The sequence below is a fragment of the Enhydra lutris genome, unplaced genomic scaffold, assembly GCF_002288905.1.
Source record: "Enhydra lutris kenyoni isolate GAN:26980312 unplaced genomic scaffold, ASM228890v2 scaffoldscaffold91, whole genome shotgun sequence".
Classification (NCBI taxonomy): domain Eukaryota; kingdom Metazoa; phylum Chordata; class Mammalia; order Carnivora; family Mustelidae; genus Enhydra; species Enhydra lutris.
Genome location: NW_019154175.1, coordinates 1496229 through 1514779, shown reverse-complemented (window position 1 = coordinate 1514779; position 18551 = coordinate 1496229). Strand labels below are relative to the sequence as shown.

At 46.8% G+C, this 18551-nt stretch overlaps 1 protein-coding gene across 2 annotated transcripts in view; it reads left to right on the top strand.

The window, feature by feature from the left end:
- The first annotated feature begins 4806 nt into the window (after positions 1–4806).
- LOC111162374 (TRAF3 interacting protein 3) overlaps positions 4807–18551 on the top strand; it is a 29484-nt gene continuing 15739 nt past the window's right edge. For both annotated transcript variants that reach the window (XM_022526752.1, XM_022526751.1), the window contains exons 1-7: positions 4807–5049; positions 8621–9024; positions 10704–10848; positions 10990–11053; positions 11327–11351; positions 11617–11646; positions 11738–11833. In XM_022526752.1, the coding sequence (XP_022382460.1) occupies positions 8680–9024; positions 10704–10848; positions 10990–11053; positions 11327–11351; positions 11617–11646; positions 11738–11833 (705 nt within the window). In that variant the 5' untranslated portion in view covers positions 4807–5049; positions 8621–8679. The remainder of the gene's footprint in view (positions 5050–8620; positions 9025–10703; positions 10849–10989; positions 11054–11326; positions 11352–11616; positions 11647–11737; positions 11834–18551) is intronic.

Here is an 18551-nt window from a genome sequence, read left to right as displayed (position 1 = left end):
GGATGGGTATTCTCCCAAGCCTTACCCTATGCCTCTATAATTTTCTATATCCAAAAATCACTTTAGTTCACTAGACTTTAAATTTACCTTTAAAATTGTCTTATGTAATTCCTTAAAGGTATTTACTTTCTGTTACTCATTGTTGCATCCCTAATACGGAACACAGATCTTGGTGTGTATAACGTATTTTATTAGTTTGAGAAATAAAGGACTCCTAGACCCTAATACTGGGAAAGGCTTACTATGGGGACAAAACAACTTTTCATTTCAAGGAAAAGGTGTAGATGGATCTAAAAGTCATTTCCTCAGATTCCAGCCCATTATTCCTTGCCCCACACCACCCTGTTTGTGCCTGTCTACAAGCAGCCAGCAGTACTGCAACAGGCGGGAGAGCCCCTCACCTCCCAGCAGTTCCTGGACCTTGCCATCTCCAACAGGGCCCCAAACCCTAGCTCTGTTCCTTCCTGCCCACTTCCTGCAAAACTTCCTCATCAGAACTAGACTGCTTCTTCTTGAAACTGCTCCAGCATACCCACTCCTGAATTTTATCCTAAAGGAAATAGTTCAAAAGAAGAAGACCACAGAATTTCCTGCCGGAAGATGCTCACTTGCAGTAGGTATTTGTAAAAGTTAAAACAGAAATGACAACAATCTTCTTATAAACAAAAATCCATTCCTCTCTATAATCTCCATATGAATCAAATAATCGATTACTTCATGCAGAAACTAAGAAGAGTCTCACCACATTGGGACAATTTGGTTTTTTACTTCACTTTATTAGCAAACATAGGACTTACTATGTTCAGGCACTATTCTATTGCATGAATATGAACTCACTTTTATTCTCAAGACAGCCCTCTGAGGTAGGTGCTATTGTGTCCACATTATTTATTTCAGAATACATTTGCTTCGGTCTGATATAAAATGAAAGTTAAATGGCCTACAAGACACTTCTTTGAAGCAGCACTGTGAGGTACATCAAATGTTTTTCTTCCTGATACAGTTGTATGATACATATTTATAAAAGAGGATGGTCAGTTGACTTGAGTTGGGTGAGTTTAAAAACTTACATATTTGGGGGCATCTGGGTGGTGCCTTCAGCTTAGGTCATAATCCAAGGGTCCTGGGATCCAGCCCCGCATCAGGCTCCCTACTGGGCGGGAAGCCTGCTTCTCCTCTCCCACTCCCTCTGCTTGTGTTCCCTCTCACGCTGTGTCTCTCTCTGTTAAATAAGTAAAAATTTTTTTTAAGATTTTATTTATTTGGGGCGCCTGGGTGGCTCAGTGGGTTAAGCCGCTGCCTTCGGCTCAGGTCATGGTCTCGGAGTCCTGGGATCGAGCCCCGCATCGGGCTCTCTGCTCTCTAGGGGGGCCTGCTTCCTCCTCTCTCTCTGCCTGCCTCTCTGCCTGCTTGTGATCTCTCTGTCAAATAAATAAATAAATAAATAAAATCTTTAAAAAAAAAAAAAAAAGATTTTATTTATTTGACAGAGAGAGAGAGAGATCACAAGTAGGCAGAGAGGAAGGCATGGGGGGTGGGGAGCAGGCCCCCTGCTGAGCGGAGAGACCGCCGTGTTATGGGGCTTGATCCCAGGACTCTGAGATCATGACCTGAGCCAAAGGCAGAGGCTTAACCCACTGAGCCACCCAGGCGCCCCTAAATAAATAAAATCTTTTTTTTTTAAAAGTACATATTTTAACTTTTGCCATCATCCCATAGATGGAGAAGATCCTCATGTTTATTAATTTTTCAAAATGTTTTTTAGCCTCTGGATATACTTATGAAACAGTATCAGATAAAACACACTGTTGCATTGAAACTACCTCGCTTTCCTACAACTGCAGGTCTGATCGAGGGTCTGTTTGGTTATAACCACTAATAAATCACAAAGGCAGATGCTCCAAATTGCAGGTGTACTATGACGGTAGTGACAGAATCTATTGAGCACATCATGAGTGTTATACCACAAATCTTCAAATCATCACATAGGTAGGATCATCATTGCCATCTTACTGAGGAGGAACCAGAGATGCAAAGACCTTAAGTAATTTACTGAACTGAAATAGGAAGTGAAGGGTAAAGCCAGGCTTCCAATCCCGGCAGCCTTCCTGGAGTGCTCCTGCTGGCCTTCCCCCCCCGCCCCCCCCCTCACCCCCCCCCGCCCCCCCACCCCCGCCGGCTGCTGCTCCGGAAGTATGTGTGCTTCGGAGCACGTGACCGGTGTGATTTACAAAGTAATCCTGTTATAAGGTTGAAAGTTATCACAGTGCTGAATTAATTATTGCAATTAGAGGAAATTATGATAACTCAGACTCATTTTTCTTAGGGCTATTAAATTGTATTTACCAGGGGTTAAAAATTATCCTGAGCAATGTCAGCTAGACACCCCTACTGTTCAATACTAAGGAAATTACTAAACAGATTGGGGTACATTAACATTAGGAAAGGTCATGACAACACTAAAAGGTAAAAATATGAGAAAAAGGAAAAATCTGAAAAAAATTCTGGTAGCAAGTGGAAAAACAAACACATAATTGTAGGTTCACTACACTTGAAATATGTAAAAAAAAGTGCATATAGACAAAAAATAGAAGGGAACGTGAAATATATGAAACTAAGTTGTGTTTAGGGAGTAGGATTAAGGTGTTTATTTTTCTACTTTAAAACTTATTTAAAAAATAAAAATAATCAGGCTCTCTGCTCAGTGGGGAGCCTGCTTTCCCCTCTCTCTCTGCCTCACTCTCTGCCTACTTGTGATCTCTGTCTGTCAAATAAATAAATAAAATCTTTTAAGAAAAAAATAAAAATAAAAAAGGGGCACCTGTGTGGCTCCATCGATTAAGCATCTGACTCTTGATCTCAGCTAGGGTCTTGATCTCAGGGTTGTGAGCTCAAGCCCCAAATTGTACTCCACACTGGGTGTAGAACCTACTGTAAAAAACACAAATAAATACAAATAAAAAATACAAGTTATTTTAATGGTATCATATTATAATTTTTACAAAACTGAAAAAAGAAAATCTCAATGCTTTCTGACTCATCTCTCCAACAATCTGCCCTATTAGTTTTCAAAGTGTGCTCCTAAAATGCTCTTTACACAGCAGGCTGACAGCAAGCTGTCAGTGCTTTGGTGAGATCAGTTTGGGTTCAATTTTACTGCATCAATTTAAATGTCCTCTGTTATGAACAACAGATTGTTCTGACCATAAAATAGACCAGAAAGGAAGGACACCTGGCTGGCTCAGTCAGTAGAGCATACGACTCTTGATCTCAAGGTCATGCTGGGTGTACAGTTTACTTTAAAACTTTTTAAATTAAAAAAGGTAAGAAAGGTAAGTACAGAAATGTGTAAAATGTATAGAAAAGGCTCTGGAGGATGAAGCCATCTGTGAAATAACAGGGATAGTTTAACCAAGGCTGTGGCAAGAAATGACAGTTTAAGCCAGGAAGGAAAATTGCCAGTTTCAGACAGAAGATAAGACTATTAAATAAGCTAATTTTACTAGGGAGCAAATATCTCCGGAATTAGAGTGTTCATGAGTACAGTTAATGTTGTTTAGACTCTCAGGATTCTTGGCTGAAAACAAAGGTAATCATCCTACCGTTCACGTGATCGTCGGTGTGGTATCCCATTGACTGCACCTTGAAAAGGATTTTGAGCTTCATACACATTTTTTTCTGATTTTTAACGGAGTCCAAATAGTTGGCACATAGAAATTCCTGTTATAATCTTTATACTCTAGTGTAAAGAACTACTGGCACCCTCTCACTCATCCGTGCCAATAAAAATTTCTTATTCCTACCATGTTGGACTCCCCAACCTCTCTATCCTCTACTCATTCTCATCCCCATATTCAGGGCCCCAGGATCTTGAGCCCTTGTCTGTCTTCCTGAAGGAGTGTTGTTTACCTTCAGCTCTAGTGCTTGAGAATCCTGCTCTGGGTTTTTCCCCGCCCACTCCTTGTTCTTTTCCTCCTCAGAGAATGGGGGAAGTAGTAGGCACCAGAGAAGATTGTGACATAGGCCCCACAAGTTAATAGGTGTTTTCACAGCTATTTAAAAGTCTCATACCCTTCACATGTGTCAAGCCTTAGAATTCACAGAAGCCTCATTGAGTGGACCACTCTTTACTCCTCCCTGTTACAAAGCTACTTAGTTAACTTGTCCTAATGCAGTTGCCTCTCCACCTTCTTATCCCCAACTTCTTGTGAATTTCCTGACAATATCATTTGCAATAGTTTCTTTTTAATGCACAGAGATCAGTTCTTTCTAGTTTTTCCCCAAATTTCCTAGTCAACTGGAAAGAAATTTTTTATGAGATTGTCTGCTTTGCTCCTATCATGCCCGAGCCACCCCCCCCCATTATCTTTCATACCCCCACCCCCTCATTGCTTCAGAAAGGAGCAAATTTGGAGCTGGCCTCATTCCAGAATTCTGAAAAAGATACCAGGTACTTTGGAAGAGCAGAAACTCTTTCCAACCCTTTAGGATTGGGAAGAGGTATCCAGAGGAAAGAGAAAATCTTTACAGAGCTACCTGATATGCATGAAAACCTATACTGAGAACATCTCTTCGAGGTCAGAAAGGTATTTTCCTCCTCATTGAAACTGCAAGGTTTGGATGTGACCCTGAGTCCCGTCCTTGTCTACTTTTTAGAATGGGATCTGGATTTGAAACCAACTGAGAGCTCACACCAATCCACTAGCCAGAGACAGGATGGCTGGGGTGCCCAAAGATGGGAGGAGCTCCTGTGCCCAGCCCCAGAGGCCTCAAGGGCTCAGGGGCCCACTCAGATTGTGCCCAAGAGCAAGATAGAGGAACTGGGGTGAGCAAGCACTGTGGCTTTGTCTGTTTCCTGTTTCAGCAAAGGCTGCTGTGCAAAAAGAAAGACCGTACTAACAAGGGAAACGCTAAGGGGGCCCGGAGCCACAGATTGAGAGCTTGCACTTTACTCAGCTGCTGTCCTGCCCCATCTGAGACCAGAGCCACGATCTGCCCAGGAGCTGGAATGCTCTCCTGAGTTGTTTGGTTTGGAGCCTGGGACCCAAGGTAACTGAGAAGGAGGATGCTTTTGTGTCCAGGTTGGGGACCTCTGACTCTGGGGCGGGGAAAATGATCTGTCACCCAAGCTTCCCTAGGCTGAAGGGGGAGACACAGAAGCAGAAGAGTTGGTTTAAGAGAGTTTAAGAGTGTTGGGGGTGGGAAAGTGTCCTGCGATGGTTCCGGGAAGCACCAGGCGTGGCCCAGGGATACAGCTTTGAACGCTCCTCGGCTCCGTCCGTTAGATTGGATTAGGAGTGAGTCAAATGACTTAGGGTCCCAGCTTGCCAGTGATGGGCATGAATTAAACGACCTTTTACAGTTGTCTTCAAAGCAGGAGTCCCCAAAACAACACGCTGCCTTTCCGCGGCTTCTGTGCAGGCCCCTCTCTCCTAAGCTCACACCGGGAGCTGTGCCCCCGGCAGCCAGACCTATGTGGGAAGCCCTCACTGCACACACAGACAAGAAGCAGGAGCAGGCTTGGAAAGGCGGCGACAAACCACTGTCAGGTGAGGGCAGCACCCTGACCTCTCCTTGTGGCAGGACGCCCTGAGCCTGTATCACCTCCTCTCCAAGCTCCACATGGGCCCTGTCATGCTGCCAGATGCCAGAAAGCCTGGGCAGCGGCCCAGTGACCTTTCTTTGAACTACACAGGGACCAGTTCCCTTTTCGTCCGCAGCCCATCCCTGTCACTCAGCCATCCCACACGGCTTCTTGTGTTTAAGCAAATCAGAACGGTCAAGACATCCTTGAAAGCTGGACAGGATTCCACTCAGCTGTGTGCACCTAATCCTATGGGGGTGGGGGTGGGGGGGGGGGGGGTGGGGGGGGTGGGGGGGTCTGCGAATGCTCCGTTCTGTAAGGAGCCATTTGTACTGCGAGACTCTGCCTGGGTAGCCGGTCCCAGGGTCTGCCCCTCAGGCCACCCCACGTGTCCGTGGACTGGTGCACTGGTGTCCGCAACCTGGCAGAATCTGGAGAGACCCCATCTCAGGCTCCGGCTCCTCCCCCGCAGCCCTTTCCTCCCCAAGGCAGGGAGGTAGGCGGATTCTCCATAATTACTGGCTTTGCCTCCCCTGCAAAGCCCTCGGATTCCCTGGAGCCAAATAGGGAGGGGACCCAGTGGCCCACGTTTTAATGGTGGGAAGCAGATGGGCTGGACATGGATTCTGCACCCCACCTCTTCTTTGCTTTTCTGCGGGGCCTAATTGAGATGGCAGCTGTGCCCAGATCACAAAGAAGTCCCTTTTCCTTGTGGCCCACATCCAGATGAACCAGAGCCGTATGTATGATTTCAACCGGAGACCACATCCCTTCCATGTGTAAACAGCACCCCTTCCAAGAGAAGAGAGTGGGGGACAGAGGGATGAGGCATTCTTGATCCTGGAGTCTAGCTGGAGGCCTCGGTCTTATAGCACCAAGTCTTTAAGAGCCAAGATCAGCAAGACCGGGGTGATAATAATCCTACTTCAGTATTGTAAAAACCTAACGTTTATTGTGTGTTATGTGCCGGATGCTCGATGGGCATTTTTTTTTTCTTTAATTCTTACAAGCTTACAAGGGAGGTTGTGGTCCTATTTTATAAATGAAAAAACTAAGACTAAGAGATGGTTAATAGCTTGTCCAAAAGCACAGAGGTAGTAGGAGAGCCAGGATATGAACCCACACAGCCAGGAGCCAGGGCTCTCAACTGCCCCCATCTAAGGCAGAATAGCCAGGGGCTGTGGCTTAAGCTACTACAAGGTAGATTCTGGATGTGGAGCTCACCTGTACACAATCATTCAGTCATTCACAACTCAATACCAATGGGCCTTTTGGATCCTGTTCTGTTTTTAAATAACAGAAGTGGCAGGTGGGAAGTCAGGGAACCCTACAGGGTAGGAATGAGGAGAAAAGCCTAAAGAAAGGGGAGAGCTCCCCAGGAATGGGATGAGAGGAAAGCACTGACAACTTCACAATTCTGCCTGGGGCCTGCACGGCCCAAGGCCAGAGCAATGCCCCTCCAAGCCTCCAGAGTCAGGCATTTGGGAGAATGCCTGGGTTGACCTTATAAGACCCTCTCCTGGAGTGAGACCGCCTCACCCATGAATGGCCCCAGGGCACGAGTGGTCTGATCAGAGAGAGAGTAAGAATCCTGCAGAGAATTCTGGACTGAGCCAGATGGGTAGCAAAGTTCCAATGAAAGGGCAGAGAGGCTGCTACCTGTTGAGTCTGTTTGGCTTATAAATAAACTGAAGGGGCCAGAGCTGGAGAGTGCCTGCTGACCAGTGAAGCTGAGTGCCCTCTCTCCCTTACCCAGGAGCTGGGTTCCCCGGGTGGTGGGTGATGACACTGTGGGACAGAGAAGAGAAGCAGAAGCTGGAAGGGGGAGTCCCTCTTCCTTCATCATCCACTGGGCTTGACTCCAGTAATCAGTGGAGGCAGGGCACAGAATTTCCTGTGCTCAGAATCTGGCTCAGCCAGCTCCAGCCCCAACTCAGCCAAGCTACCAGAGGGTTCTAGGAGAAGAAACAAATGTGCAGAAGGTAGGTGACAAAGAGTGGGAAAGAGAGAGAAGAGCACAGAGAAGAAAGAAGAGGCAGCAGGTATGGCTTCTACACCAAGCCTGGTTCCCTGGGGACTTGGTGACTGTTTTCATTTGTTTCCTTTCTGTTTATAATAGCCTTATTGAGGTATCATTTGCATGGTTGCTGGTTTTGATGGCACGATCTCTGTTTGGGCTAAGGAGAGCAGACCTGGCAGCATACTTAGCCCTAATAGGGAGGAGATTCTAAAACATGGAAACTTCAGCTTGGAGAGTTACTGAGCTGGAGGCTCTGAAATGTTTTGGTCAACGCTGGGCAGTAGGCAGGTACTCAGCCAATACTGGTTTGAGTTGATGTGCTCCAGGTCAGAGCCCAGTCCTGGGCCAGGAGTGGGTACCAACGGACCAATGTCAGGACTCCATGACTAGAGGAGTTAGTGTGAGGTTTCCCTCCTAAACCACACCCAAAACCGGACTCAGAAGCTAGTTATTAAGGGCTAAGAAGATAGCAGTGGGTCACAGGACAGGCCCCAATTTGGGGGGCCTGGTTATCTCTCCAGATCTTGAGAAGAGTCACTCATCTATTTTAGCATCAGCTTGGGCCAAGAGAGCATAAAGATTCTGGCTTTCCTTCTAGATTGGAGAACAGGAAGCCAGTTTACCTGGTTCTCTAGAAGTCTCTGGAAAATGAACACATCCCTACCTGCCGTCCAAATTTCATCAATTGCCATGTCAATTTTCATCAATTATTTCTCAGATTCCCCTGACTCAGAGGCAGGGTGAGGTCAAGGAAGGTCAAGGAAGAAGTGGTAGCCAAAGAGATCTTTCTGCTTTGCAGAGGGGGAAACATAGGCGAGAGGAAAGCAAAAGTTACAGGTGCCCGGTACAGCCTGGACCCAGGAGTCCTGACTCCCAGTTCAACACCATCACCTTGTCCGTTTTCAACCCACATGCAGGGGGAGGCTATGCTATTTCCGCCCCTGGTCCAGGGAGACAGTCATTTTTCTGCCCATCTCCTGACCCCTCCCCTTCTCCTCCCTCTTGGCATTTGGCAGACCCAGGGAGCTATTCCAGGAACTGGAAGCCAAGCACAACAGGTGCTCAGGAGGTCATCATGATCAGCCCGGACCCCAGGCCTTCCCCTCGCTTGGCCCGGTGGGCTGAGAGCTACGAGGCCAAGTGTGAGCGCCGGCAGGAGACCCGTGAGAGCCGCCGCTGCCGCCCCAATGTGACCACTTGCCGCCAGGTGGGGAAGGCACTGAGGCTCCAGCAAAGAGAGCAGCTCCAGAGAGCACGACAACAGGAGTTCTTCAGGAGGAGGAACTTGGAGGTAGAGGAGAAAGGCAAGGCCCAGAGCCCCAGGGCCAAGGAGCGAGGTCCCTCCAGGAGGCCAGGCCAGCCAACTAACCTCAAAGAACCCTTGTCTGGGGCCCACAGGATCTCTTTCCCCCAGCAGCAGGTGGGTCATGTCAGGGGACACGCTGCTCTGGACAGGGGCAGGGGTACTATGGCATGCGGGTGGGCTCAGACTCACTGAAAAGCAAATTTAAATTAAGTTCCTGCTTCCTCAGTAATAGAGTCACCTCCCTGAGCCACTTAGACTCATTCAGGGACTTTCGTTGTTTGGGTTTTTATTTGTTTGTTCAGCTGTTTTTTTGTTTTGTACTTGCCTCTTTTTCTTCCTTAAAGAAGAAAAAAAAATGTAAGCAACGCCATTGCTAACTCCTAGTTATCTGTTCGAATTTAGGTGGTCTATACATATATCGTTCAACACATATTTACAGAGTGCTTACTGTATGCCAGGTACACAGGCCCATCTTCTTGATGCCCCCTCTCAGGAACACACACACACACACACACACACACACACACACACACACACCTGTCCTCTCCTCTTCTGTGAGGCTGTTGCACCCACCTACCTTTTCCCTTCCACTTGGACCGTTCCATTTGTACTAAATTCATTCAACGAAAGCTTCATCTGGTCCAGTAAGCTTTCCCTGGCTTCCTCAGGCTACTTCTGCTCTCTGTGGTCCTTATGAGGTTATAAATCCTCTAAGATTGTGTAATAATACTTCGAGAACCCATCGTTCTGGCCTAAGAAGGAGCAGTGCTGGCAGAAATCAGGGTCTGCTGAGGCGATCTAAGCCAGCCAGCCATCTGTGTCTTCTATCCATGTTGTGTGCCTGTTGACAGCGGGGACGGGTCCGCCGTATTCCCTGGAAGTACCTGGCCTAGTTCCATACCCAGACTAGAAGTTAAGTCGGGATTTCTTAACTAATGGATCTATCATCCACAACAGAAGGTCCTGTTCAGAAAAACGATCCTTGAGCCTGATTGTGAAATAAAACCAACTGTGTAGTTTCTACGGCAAGGAGGTTTCTGGGTTTTTTTTGCTTGCTTTTTGTTTAAAAAAAAATTTTTTTTTAAGAAGAGAAAGAACAAAACACACGTAACTAAAGAATTTCACCTAAGCCTATCAGTTACTGAAGTTTTACTGCGGTGGAGTCAGTCTGCATGACTGGCCACTATAGGCATTCCTTAGCCTTTTGGTGTTGTTACAACCATAGAATTTTTGAGTGTGTATGTAGAAGATATTTAAAAAGAGTGGACTAGATGGTGACAACTGCTACTATACCCCTCCCTGCACATCCCTGCTCTTCACAAAAACCTCAGCAGTATTCCATCCATCCCTGAGAGGAACGAAACCTCCTCTTGAATATGGAAAGGACCTCAGAGACTGCCTACGTCACGTAGATTCATTACATGGACAGGAGACTGAGACCTCGTAGAAAGGGCAGGGTCTGACCCCAGACGCCCTCACTCTCAGACCAGTTCTCTCTCCACATCACTGTGGGCAGCATAAATGACCGAAATCAAACAAAGTAGACAGGGATTCCAAAGAAAGTAAGGAGAGTCAAGCCCTGCTCCCTCTTTGCCTGGCCTGGGAAGGACAATTCCCACCAGCTAGGATGAGAGAGGTCAGGAGCAGGGACAACTTAGTAGTTTTCAAGGTTTGAATGGGTTGTTTTGGTTTTCTAGACTGGAAATTGATCACGGGTTCATCTTTCTGTAGTTAGCTGAAGAATCATGCTCTAAGAGGCTCTAAGCTTTCAGCATCCCCCACTTGCTTCCCAGGTGTCAGACACCAGCTCTGAGATCTTTCGAACCCAGCGTCACCTTCCCTCAGGCACCTGGAGGGATCTACCTGACCGCCTCTCCCAGGCCAGGGACTTTTCACTGAAGGACTCTCCCACCAAAAAACCACCCCAGCACCATCGCGGTAAGAGCAGAGCCTCCCTCACTCATGGGGCCTGCAGAGAATCTTGCTACAGCAGGCTCAGCTTGCTGACAGTGGACAGCCCCTGTCCCTTCCCACTTCCTCCTCCATGGCTTCTGAATCGCCTTATCTTCTATCGCTCAGGCACTCAGACAAAGGCCGAAGCAGCCCAGCCAACAATTAAGAATGATGCCAGTCAGCAAACCAAGTGAGTACCTTCTCCGTTCCTGCCCCCAGCTTCCTCATACACCACCATTCCTCTCATCTACGCTTTGTTGAAACTCACCACCACCGCCACCCGCTCCCCCATGTGGAGAAGGAGCACAGTGAACTTCCATGTCCTCCTTAATTGAGAGAAAGGAAGACCTGCCCCACCCTGTTGGCTCTCAGAAGAGACTGGAGAAGGAATCTACCCATCTCTCCCCAAGTGCTTGTTTCTCTGATCTGTTGTCATTTCTGTTTTCATTTCTTCTCTTCTCAGTTATGGAGTTGCGGTTCTGGATAAGGTAAGAAAATCCTCACTTTGAAGGGTTGACTCAGATGGTATCTCAGCTCCTCCAAGATCTGACATTCTGGAATTCCATGGTAAACACAGCTAGGATGAAGGGGCACCTTCTTCCTGGACAAGCACAGACATGGGGACCTGGAGGGACTCTGTCTGAGCCAAGGAACAACATTTACTTGACACAAGTCAGTCCTGGCTCTGGTCCTGTGTTCCAGGATTTCAGAGGACATAGAATCTTCTAGAATACCCCTTTTCTTTCTCTCTAGGAAATCATCCAACTTTCTGAGTACCTCAAAGTAAGTAACATGTGAGCTCTCCCCTCAGCTCTTTCCCCACCTGCTCCCTCCTCCTCCAGGTTAATGTCCCTTCTTGTGTTTTGCCCCTCAGGAGGCCTTACAAAGGGAGCTGGTTCTAAAACAGAAAATGGTGATTCTCCAAGACCTACTCTCCACTCTGATAAGGGCCTCTGACAACTCTTGGAAGGTAAGGGAATGAAATCTTTATTTGAACAAAGCTCGTGAGTTTCTGTTCCTTTTTCCATATGATCCCAGCAAGGGAAGAGGTTTTCTCACTACTGAAGAGATGAGGTGGGAGGCGCTAAGACCTGGAGGTCAGACATGTCACAGTAACTATATGGGAGAGCTCAGCTAAATCCACAGTCATGAGCTGGGGTCACACTACTCCACACCCAGGAAAGACCCAGAACCAAAACTGGCAAGAATTCCCATGGCTCAATTTGTTGGGAGAAAAGAAGGAAGATGCCCATATATTTGCTATTACTGATTATGGTAAATGCTAACTTCTTTTTTTGTATGGGATTCACTCTAATATTAACTATGAGCAACCATGTACCTACTAATCAGCTTAGACATCAAGGTCAAAGTGAGAAGCGATTTTAGAGATCATGTAGTCTGTTTTCTTCTTTCACCAATGAGGAAACTGTGTGTCAGAGAGGTCAAGTGACTTGCCTAAAGTCACATTGCTAGCTAGAGGCAGAACTGGAACTAAAATTCAGACCTCCTTAATTTAGTCCATTCATTCAACAAATATTCATAGATCATGTTCTCCGTACTGAGCACTGGAAATCGTGAGATTAATTAGTCAGGGTCCCTGCTTTCAGAGAGCTGTGGTTTTGGCAGGGAAACAGATGCCCAAACAATGCAGAGATATGAGAAATGAAATAAGAGAAATGTTTTTGGGATATAATAGTACACAAGAAGGAAGGAATGACTCCAGAGAAGAGGAGAACCAGGGAAATATTTATAGTTACATTAAGTGTTTTCCAGACTAACATGGAAGCAGGAACTACATTCTAGGCTGGGGATACAACACAAGCAAAGACCTAGAGGCGTGCTATGGTCTAATGCGATGGGTTTCCTACTTTTTAATCTCAAGACTGCTTTATACTCTTAAAAAAGTTTACTAAAAACCCCAAAGAATTTTTTATATTTACCCTATTAGGATTTACCATATGAGAAATGAAAACAGGAATCTTAAAATGTATATAAATTTTAAAATAACAACAATAAGCTCATTACACATGAACCTAATTTACATATTTTTATGAAAAATGAGTATGTTTTTCAAAAAAATAGTGAGGGGTGTAGCACTGTTTTACACTTTGGCAAATCTTTTTAAAGTCTGAAAAGAAGACTGCTCGATTCTCCTATTTCCATCTGTTGTAATACACTGTTTTGCTGAAGTATATGAAGGAAAATCCAGACTCACACAGATATGTAGATGAAAAGGGAAGAACCTCACCAAACCTGTGAAAGGGTCTCAGGGACTCCCAGGGGTCCTTAGACCCCATAGTGAAACCCTCTAAACTATGCTATTCCGGGAGCTACGCCACTGGAGCAAAGAGCAGGGCAGACAAAGAGAAAGCACAACCTCACAGGCCTCCATGAACACCTAACCCTCCAGCTCAGAGGACTTGTCTTTAGACAGAGAGATGGGCTGGGAGGGAGTGGATCAAAACCAAGAAGTTGACAGTGATGTAAAAGAGACTTCCTCAGTTCAGGCCTCCTTCCTCACATGTCATTGTACCGGGATTTAGTGTCTATGCTCAGGGCTCCTGATTGTCAAGGAAGTCGTTGTCATGGGCAGAGCAGGAGCCTGGACAAACAGCTGTGCATGCCAGGTGGTTTCCGGTGCTGAACTAATTTGAGATCATCGCACTCATCTATTCAGCAGGCATTTGATAAGTTTCAACTGTGTAGTTTCAACTGTGTGCTGAGCACCATGCTACAGGGACAAAAAGAAGTAGGGTTCTTGCTCTTGAGGAGCTCACCTATCAACCAGGAAGAGAGAGACGTGTAGTAAATAACCCGAATGCAGCTTATGATAAAGCTGTAACAGTGGTTTCTAAAATGGGATGCAGAGGAAAGAGAAGGAAACAATTACTCTGCCTGAAGTGGAACAGGGTAGGCTCCAAAGGAAAGGGACCATTTGAGCCAGGTCTGGAAGGATGCGTCATTTACTGGTTACAGCAGTACAAATGATAATGGGGAAGAAAAAACAGAAAGAAAAGGGTGTTTATGGTAAAGGAATCAGAATGATTATAGGCCTCTGTGTAACAAAGTGGCTGAAATGAAGGGATGGAGGCAGAGGAGTTCCAAAGGTAAGACCAGGAGGGGCTTCAGACAGGTCTCTAGAATTATGAAGTTTTCTGTTGGACAGGGGATCTCAAACTTAAATAATGCAGAGACTCTTTTCTAAATGAAAGGCATATGAATCACAGATCTAGGAGAACACATGCCAACCCCAGTCTGAGAAACTCTGCTCCAGGCAAGCGGCAGGGGAGCAACGGGAGGACTCGATATGTGGGTTTAAAGTCGGATACTGAGCAACATTTGGCCCATCCTCCCAAGGAGCTCAGTCAATAGCTGGGGAGCTGTGCTCACTTGGGCAATATACATGCTAAAAAGTCAAGGAAGTGAGGCAAAAACGATTGGATCTGTGTTTTGGAAGTATCTCTGACAACAATGGGGACCATGGCTCTGGGTAGGTGTGGAAGTGGCCAAAGCTGGGGCAACATCCCAGGTAAGCCACACTCAGAGCTCGAGTCGTGGCAAGCTTAGTGGGAATGGGAGACATTTCCATGGTCACCTCTGGAGCAGTTTCACTCCACAATGGGCACGCGAGCGGAAGTTGCTCTGGTTGTGGTTTTCTCCCAGCCCTCCCTATACGCACCCTTCTATTCTTCCTCCTCCCCACCAACCCCCTAGCTTCCTGTTTTTCACAAAAATAGTCAGTTAAGAGCTCTTGTTTCCCCCAAAACAAAATAATCCAACCCTCCACCCCTGCCATGGAAGCCCCAACTGCTGCTGAAGGACAAGCCCGGACTATGGTATTGGGAAAACTGATTGGAAGAATGTGACCAAAATAGGGACTGACATTCAGCCCAGTTTAGGCCTTTATTTTTCCCATTTGGCCCCTGTGATTTTACTCTCTAACTTCACATGCATGGAAGCTCACCACAAACTCTGAGAGAACCCCAAGAATGAGCTCCCTGCATTGCCTCCACCTCAAAGCTGACTCTGGGGCTGCTGGAGGTGATGGGGCCTGGGGCACTGCTGAGACTCCAGAGCTGGGTCCACCCTTCAGAGCAGACACAATTCGGGCAGTAGAGAAAGCAAGCTGGCAGTGTTGGGCAATACAAAACATGAGCAGGGCACACTGGGGTTTTAAGTTCTGCAAAGTGGAAACGAGATCTTGAGATGACAGCACCGCGGGGGATTGGCTGGGAGCCCTAAGCAACCCCTGCTAGAGCAGAGATGAGCTGTGGGCTGGCGCTTCTGCGGTGAGGTGGTGGTGTTTCTGGAGAACAGATCAGAGGCTGGGGAAAGCCAAGCAGAAGCAGGAGCTGAAGACCTCAGACCAGCACCAGGTGTGTATGGCCTCCATCTTGCTCCCTTTCCAACCAGGGGTACTGTGCTCTCTGAGCCCTGGGCTCCCGGGGGGGGCGGTTGCCCAGAAAACATCCACAGTAGGCCTGTAAAGAGTGCTTCTTCCCACATACTGTACCACTGGGCTTGATGGGGCAGGAGCATGTGTGGCAAGGGGACTGAGGCTCAGACCAGGAAACTATATGCCCCATTTGCAACAACTTGGCTACAGCTTTCTTCCCTGCCTCAGGGAGCCTGGGAAGGTTGAGCTGTGGATAAGAGATTTTTTTTTTTTTTCCAAGCCCCAGACTTGGGTGGTCCTTCATCCCCACTGAAGGGGCTCTCCTCAACTGTCTTCTATTGCACCGCGAATGGAAAAGTAATCTGGAGTATGTCTAAAATGCAGAAACAGTTGGGAGAGGCAAAATGTTGGATTAAAACCATAGTAAGGAAAGAGAGAGGAGCTACCCCAAAAGGGTAGGAGACAGGGGGAAAATAAAAGGATATTGCTTTGGGCTTGTCTGCTTTCTTCTCAAACTACAGCAAGATAAACATTAAACTCCGTGGGTTTCATTACATTCTGCCGTAGCCAGGAGTTTAGGCACAAGGAAAATGCAGAGATCTGAACCAGGAAATGGGGGTGCAGAAGGAGCTGATTTCAGGACCGGTGGATTGATAGTGAACAGGTCACTCAGGGAAACACAGCCCTTTTACCAGTTAGTCCAAAGCCCAGAACAATGAAAGTCTTTGTCCATCTCTTTTATCTGTCCCAAAGCCCTGTGGCTACTGGAGATGCCAAATCCTGGACTCTCAGCTCTCACACGAGACATTATGAAAAACATTAATAGCAGGAGGCACTTTGAAAAATTATTTTTGGCAAAGCTTTTTGCTTTTGCAAAGCCCAGCTGAGTAATACAGGAAGCAGAAAGGGTGGGGGCGCCCCCTGGCTCCCAGGGCTAGAAGAATCAGCCAAACAAGATCAAAACAGGAGCTGTGAGATACCACTTCCTGCCTCCCCCAGGTGCCCTGAAACTCACTGAAGGGGACAAACCTCAAAACAGAGGCCCCTCCTCTGCACGCAGGCCACTGTAGACCAGAAACATCACGAGGGTTCCAAACACCCAAGCTGCCTGACTGAGAGGGGATGTGGCATCTCAGGCTTGGAGATAAATGTAATTTGTAGACCTCACAAGTGTCTCACAGGGTCTGGTTGGAAAAAGCCGGAGGAAAGGATATGAAAATCAGAGTTCCTGAGACCACTACTGGTGGAGGAAAGAACAAAGCAGCAAGGAGATTGTTAGCCACTCAGCAGGAAGACTGAAAAACTGAGAAAAAGATAAGGCTTTTCCAGCCTGCCTTTCTCTACCCTCACCCTTGAGATTAGCGTCTCTCTTGGGAAGTCCAAAATGGCATTAAGCCAACCCTGCTTATGAATACCTAGAACCGCTGCTTATGAATACCTAGAACGTGGCTTTTGGGGAAGACTTCTACCACCACCACCACCACTCCCCACATACACACACCCTGTCTTGATATCTCTCCTCCATTTCCTGCTTTCTTAAAGAATTTCTTGGGATACCTGGATGGCTTAGTTGGTTGAGCAGCTGCCTTCGGCTCAGGTCATGATCCTAGGGTCCAGGGATCCAGTCCTGCATCTGGCTCCTTGCTTAGCGGGGAACCTGCTTCTCCTTCTGCCTGCTCTGCCTGCTGCTCACCCTGCTTGTGCACTCTCTCTCTCTGACAAATAAAGAAATAAATTCTTTAAAAAAAAAGAAAAAAAATTCTCATTTTTTTAAGATTTTATTTTTATTTATTTATTTGACAGAGATCACAAGTAGGCAGAAAGGCAGGCAGAGACAGAGAGAGAGGAGGAAGCAGGCTCCTTGCTGAGCAGAGAGCCCGATGTGGGGCTCGATCCCAGGACCCTGAGATCATGACCTGAGCCGAAGGCAGAGGCTTTAACCCACTGAGCCACCCAGGCGCCCCTTCTCATCTTTTTTTAAAAAGATATTTTTGTATTTATTTGAGAGAGAGCATGAGCAGGGGGAGGGGGAGGGGCAGGAAGAAAGGGAGGAGCCAAGAGAGAAGCAGACTCCCAGCTGAGCAAGGAGCCCTGTGGAAGGTTTGATCCCAGGACCCCGAGATCATGACCTGAACCATAGGCCGGTGCTCAACCAACTGAGCCACCCAGGCCCACAGCTCTCATCTTGAGCCCAGTGTGTGTGTGTGTGTGTGTTGGGAGAAGGGGAGTAGGTATTTGTTAGGGTTGCTATAACAAAATACCACAGCCTGGGTGGCTTAACCAACAAAAATTTATTTTCTCACAATTCTGGAAGCTAAAAGTCTAAAATCAAGGCGTTGACAGGGTTGGTTTCTCATGAGGCCTCTCTCCTTGGCTTGCAGATGGCTATCTTCTCCTGTGTCCTCACATGGTGTTCTGTTCTCTTCTTATGAGGACAGCAGGCATATTGGATTAGAGCCCACCCTAATGACCTATTTGAACTTAACTATCTTTTTTTTTTTTTTTAAGAGAGAGAAAGAGAAAAAGCAGGGTTGGGGGGAAGGGAGGGACAGAGAGAGAGAGAGAGAAAGAGAGAAAATCTCAAGCCGACTCCATGCTGAGCAGGCAGCCTGATGTGGGGCTTGATCCCACAACCCCACGATCGTGACCTGAGCCAAAATCAAGAGCTGGACACTCAATAGACTGAGCCACCAGGTGTCTTTTTTTTTTTTTTTTTTAATTTTATTTTTTATAAACATATATTTTTATCCCCAGGGGTACAGGTCTGTGAATCACCAGGTTTACACACTTCACAGCATTCACCATAGCACATACCCTCCCCAGTGTCCATAATCCCACCCCCCCTCCCAACCCCCCTCCCCCCATCAACCCTCAGTTTGTTTTGTGAGATTAAGAGTCACTTATGGTTTGTCTCCCTCCCAATTCCATCTTGTTTCATTTGCTCTTCTCCTACCCCCTTAACCCCCCATGTTGCATCTCCTCTCCCTCATATCAGGGAGATCATATGATAGTTGTCTTTCTCCGATTGACTTATTTCACTAAGCATGATACCCTCTAGTTCCATCCACATCGTCGCAAATAGCAAGATTTCATTTCTTTTGATGGCTGCATAGTATTCCATTGTGTATATATACCACATCTTCTTTATCCATTCATCTGTTGATGGACATCTAGATTCTTTCCATAGTTTGACTATTGTAGACATTGCTGCTATAAACATTCGGGTGCACGTGCCCCTTTGGATCACTACGTTTGTATCTTTAGGGTAAATACCCAGCAGTGCAATTGCTGG